Source organism: Protomyctophum bolini, assembly GCF_963924005.1.
Source record: "Protomyctophum bolini genome assembly, chromosome: 15".
In the NCBI taxonomy this organism is placed as follows: Eukaryota; Metazoa; Chordata; class Actinopteri; order Myctophiformes; family Myctophidae; genus Protomyctophum; species Protomyctophum bolini.
The window spans coordinates 25,724,163-25,729,162 of NC_137876.1; the positions used below are offsets into that span (position 1 = coordinate 25,724,163).

At 43.0% G+C, this 5,000-nt stretch overlaps 1 protein-coding gene across 5 annotated transcripts in view; it reads right to left on the reverse strand.

The window, feature by feature from the left end:
* coch (coagulation factor C homolog, cochlin (Limulus polyphemus)) overlaps positions 1–5,000 on the reverse strand; it is a 35,346-nt gene that overhangs the window by 13,484 nt on the left and 16,862 nt on the right. For 3 of the 5 annotated variants that reach the window (XM_080784084.1, XM_080784085.1, XM_080784086.1), the window contains exons 2-6: positions 4,955–4,999; positions 2,998–3,042; positions 2,103–2,301; positions 1,156–1,289; positions 648–719 (exon numbers count right to left, since the gene is read on the reverse strand). In XM_080784084.1, the coding sequence (XP_080640210.1) occupies positions 648–719; positions 1,156–1,289; positions 2,103–2,301; positions 2,998–3,042; positions 4,955–4,994 (490 nt within the window). In that variant the 5' untranslated portion in view covers positions 4,995–4,999. The remainder of the gene's footprint in view (positions 1–647; positions 720–1,155; positions 1,290–2,102; positions 2,302–2,997; positions 3,043–4,954; position 5,000) is intronic. The other 2 variants (XM_080784088.1, XM_080784087.1) reach the window with 1 other exon arrangement.

Below are 5,000 nucleotides of genomic sequence, written 5' to 3' on the forward strand. Positions count from 1 at the left end.
CAAATTAAAACAATAGCTGCAGTATGATCAAGTAGGGCATTCATTACTACATTTCCTAAAAAACACAAAAGATTAGAAGATGGAGACAATACTTCTGATAGGAGGAAAGAACATAAATAAACGATGATGTTTTTATTCGTTTGTTTAGACACGCTTACGCTTACACTTACAGTAGTTTGTCTCTGGGACAGATATATGACTCTATGGAGTTTAGAACCAGGCAGGCACACACTGGTGTGTGTGTGTGTGTGTGTGTGTGTGTGTGTGTGTGTGTGTGTGTGTGTGCGTGCGTGTGTGCGTGCGTGCGTGCGTCTTCTGTGAGAGCTGTGTGGGCTGGCAGGCTGTAGGGAGACTGTATTAACAGGGATACTTCATACTGTATAACTCACAGGGGATTTATGATCCTAGAACGACGTTGGCGGCGTAAGGAAAAGCACATTTTTACTAAGCGTATCTGGTTACTTTTAAAGAGGCAGGGAGCCGTTTAAACAGAAGTTATTTATTTATCAAAGTCTTTGGGGGGAGCGACGGCGGTATAGGTCGGAGTTAAAAGGAATTTTCATTTCTAAGAAAATGTCAAAACGTGAGTACAGTAAGAAAGTCACGCCAGTGGTGGGCCCTGGGGTCCTGGCGGCTTGTGCAGTTACCTGGCTTAACAGCAGGGGGCAGCGACGTGGTGTCAGTCTGACTGGTCATTTCCAGAGGAATGTTTTCAGGCTCTGTAACAGACAGACAGACAGACAGACAGACAGACAGACAGACAGAGACAGACAGACAGACAGACAGACAGACAGACAGACAGACAGACAGACAGACAGACAGACAGACAGACAGACAGACAGACAGACAGACAGACAGACACAGTTAGCAAGCAGAGTGAAATATCTGTCTACCTGTCTTTCAGTCATTCTGTAAATTGATCGGCCCATGAGTCAAGTCAATCTGTCCGTATGCCTGCTTTGGCGTCCGTCCGTCCATCCGTGGAACAGACTTACTGGTCAGACTGAATGAGGAGGTCCACCTGGACAGACTTACTGGTCAGACTGAATGAGGAGGTCCACCTGGACAGACTTACTGGTCAGACTGAATGAGGAGGTCCACCTGGACAGACTTACTGGTCAGACTGAATGAGGAGGTCCACCTGGACAGACTTACTGGTCAGACTGAATGAGGAGGTCCACCTGGACAGAGCCTGGGACTGGAAGCCGTGTGTGTAGGAGCTCAAGTAGTTTGAGCGGCCTTGCAGTTTGTGGACTTTGACCATCCCCGGCCCCGCCCCCAGCAGCCCCCTGGACAGAAGAGAGGGGTAAGTGACATCTCAGTCCAGTATATACAGTATGTACAGTATGTGGCTTCAACACCTCACACTCCATATGGTTGAGCGGAGTACCTGCAGGTCTCTTTTTCTGCTTTCTGTTATTGTGGAGAAAGCTTTCGCCGAAAATAGCAGGTTGGCTGCACTGAGCTTATCGGTTGGCTATTTTCAGCGAAAGCTTTCTCCACAGTCTTTCCCCCACAATAATTTCAGTGGTAAAACCCTATATATTTTTTTAAAAGCACCTGCGAAATAGCAGATCTACATTGGCCATATATGTAGGCCTATATTTCTTCTTCTTTCTAATTGAGTACCACAGGAGAAAAACAGTCCAGACCTCTCCACGAAAAGGCACCTTATCCTCCATCTATTTATACATTATGGATAAATAGTGTGGATAAATAGTGTGTTTTTCGTCTGTGGCATTCAATTATTTGTTCTGCCCGAAAAATTGTGTTTGTTGTCATGATTTCGCACAACTCGAGTTGGCTTTGTACGAGGTTTAAAAGGTCTTTAAATAAATACTTTTTGAAATAAGGACAATGAACTGGGGAATCATTCCCTCGGCCCTGGTAGGGGGCGGGACTGCGACGCTCTATACTACTATAGGTTCTATAATACAGGTTTACCGGTACAGAGATAGTGGGAGGTACTGTATACTGTATGTAGGTTCTATAATACAGGTTTACCAGTGCAGAGATAGTGGGAGGTATACTGTATGTACAGTAGGCTCTATAATACAGGTTTAGGTATACTGTATACAGTAGGCTCTATAATACAGGTTTACCGGTGCAGAGCAGCGCCACAGATGCTGGACACCGAGGCGTAGGTTCCGGTTCCAAACACAGACAGACGTGACAGCCCACAGTCCGACGGACACAGAACCACCTGGCCGTCCGTGGTCAGGTCAGCTCCGCGGGTGGAGCAGCTGATAGGGTACGGCACTGAGACCGGGAGAACGGGACGCAGCTTTTTACTTTCATCACCTTAACCCACTTTGGGGCGGGAACCCCTTTTGGCGTTAACTTTCAAGCATCATGTTATACCTTAGCTATTGAAAAATAGCAGATCTGCAAGCTCGTAGCGCGGCACCGAGTGCCGCGCTACGAGCTTGTAGGTTAAAAACTGTCTGGGGTGTTCACCACAGTCTGAGTAGACGATAATATGACCAAATGTTTTTTTTTTAAGTGAAATATCCCTTTAAACTGGACTGGACTTGAGTGACAACTGTACTTTTGAGATGTTTTCATGTCTACACCAAAATCACACAAAATAGCTATTTTTGGCTAATTCTCCCCGTGAATCTGGACCCTGGGGTTGGAGTGGTTATTTATTACACAGAAAACAGTTGAAAACTGAAGTATAGGCTAAATAAAATAATATATATAAAGCCCCAAGGGCTTATGGAGAACATATTATTATAAAATGTGTATGCAGCATCACAGATGATAGGGCATGGCATTATCAAAATACACCGTATCGTTCCACATGCTCATAGCTGAGCTTGTCTAGATCAGAGTAAAATAATCAGTATCCAAAGCTGCATGTCAAATCATTTTAGTAGAATAAAAAGTTAATAAACAAACAAATACAACATTTAAACAAACAAATAAATAAACGTAAAAGTAAAAGTACCTCAACATTTTTACTTATATTATTGTACTTGACGTAAATGTACTCACCAGAGGATGGGGAGCCCAAGGCTGAGCAGGCCAGACACACAACACCTGGAAAGAAAGAAAGAAAGATATTTTAGATTTAAAACCTTTTTTCCAAAGCCACTCGGTACAAGACAAACAGTCAACCTAACCAGAAGACCCATATAATATTAGACATTTAAAATCACAGATGCAATTATTATTATTATTATTATTATTATTTTTTTAAGAAAGCAATTAGTAAAGTGCTGTCAATAATGTCCCTAACCCATCAACAAGGGATCAACCGACCCCAGCCCCTGCACCTTATCTGGTCTTCTCTTGCTTTCGAGAACGCTTTCAAGAGTTTTCAAGACAGAGAGAGAGAGAGAGAGAGAGAGAGAGAGAGAGAGAGAGAGAGAGAGAGAGAGAGAGAGAGAGAGAGAGAGAGAGAGAGACAGAGACAGAGACAGAGACAGAGACAGAGACAGAGACAGAGACAGACAGACAGACAGACAGACAGACAGACAGACAGACAGACAGACAGACAGACAGACAGACAGAGCATTTCTAGCCTTCCAACGGGGCTGTCTGGTGGCTACACGCAGGGACCACATGCTCCTTGTGAGTCGCGAGGACCAGCGATAGAATGTGACTCCCATGACGTCTGGCAGAAACCCTTCTGTCTGCCCTGCTGGGAGTCTCTATACTATAGGCTACCATCTAACAAGGTTTGAGAAAGACAATAACTGTATCAACAGCTGCTGTGGAATGTCGGGGTAAGGGGTGGCATGGTGTGTGTGTGTGTGTGTGTGTGTGTGTGTGTGTGTGCGTGTGTGTGTGTGTGTGTGTGTGTGTGTGTGTGTGTGTGTGTGTGTGTGTGTGTGTGTGTGTGTGTGTGTGTGCGCGTGTGCATGTGCGTGTGTGCGTGCGTGCGTGCGTTTTGAGGAGAGGGTGCCCTGGGAACAGTAGTGTCTGTTGTGATCTGAGATCATCTTAACGCATTTCGACCTGGAAAGCCTATACCACTGTCCGGCAGAAACCTTGTCTCGCTAAGATTCTAATGTGTACCAGACACCGGTGTGTTTTCTTTTTTTAAATAAATTAAAGCCTTTCTTCGTCATACAAGAGTGTCGCACAAAAGTATTGAAAATAGCAGATCTACAAGCTGTAGGTAGATCGGCTATTTTCACTATTTTAAATCGTTTTAAAAAATAATAAAAAAGTGTTTTTAATAAAGAAAATTGGATTAGGATTTTTAGAAGGCGTTTAGAAAATCGGTCTCAATGGGTTAAACTAGGGTTGTCCCAATTGGATCGGGTGATTGGAAATCGGGGCCATTCACGTCATTTTCAAATGACCGGAATCGGATCTTGAGCCAAAAAACCTGATCGGGACATCCCTAGTATCAATATCATATACATATCATGATATTAGACTGGATATTGTCTGTGATTTGGAATATTATACTATTTAGGCCTGAGGCCGATTCTAAAAACACCTTCTAAAGCCTGACCTAAGTTTTCTGAAAAACTTCAAATATTTATATTGCAGCATAACTTTTTTGTAATTTTTGAATACTGTACATACTGTACAGAACCCAAAAATGGGTTCCCGGCCTGAGGGGGTAAAACACCAAAAGGGGTTCCCGCCCAGAATGGGTTATACTATTGTGATACAGCATTAATGTGTTCTATAAAATATAAATATCGGATCGGGAAAGATTACTGTATGTACTTTTTAGCTGTAATAGATTAAAAAATTGTTCCGCAATATCTCGGCCTGAGTACATTTATCATATTCTACACAAAACAGAAAACAATAGAAGAAAAATTGTTACGGTCAGGCAGAAACCAAATAAATAAACGTCATCATACAAGACAAAAGCAATGTAGCCAATCCAATTTAAAAATGTTTTAAATAACCCCCGACAGTGACAATATTCACTGATCAGAAATCAATCAAACAGATAGATATATTATTCTAGCTGAACTGTCGTTACCTAGGAGATGCAGCACAGCAGACGGCTCCATGATGGACATAACAAC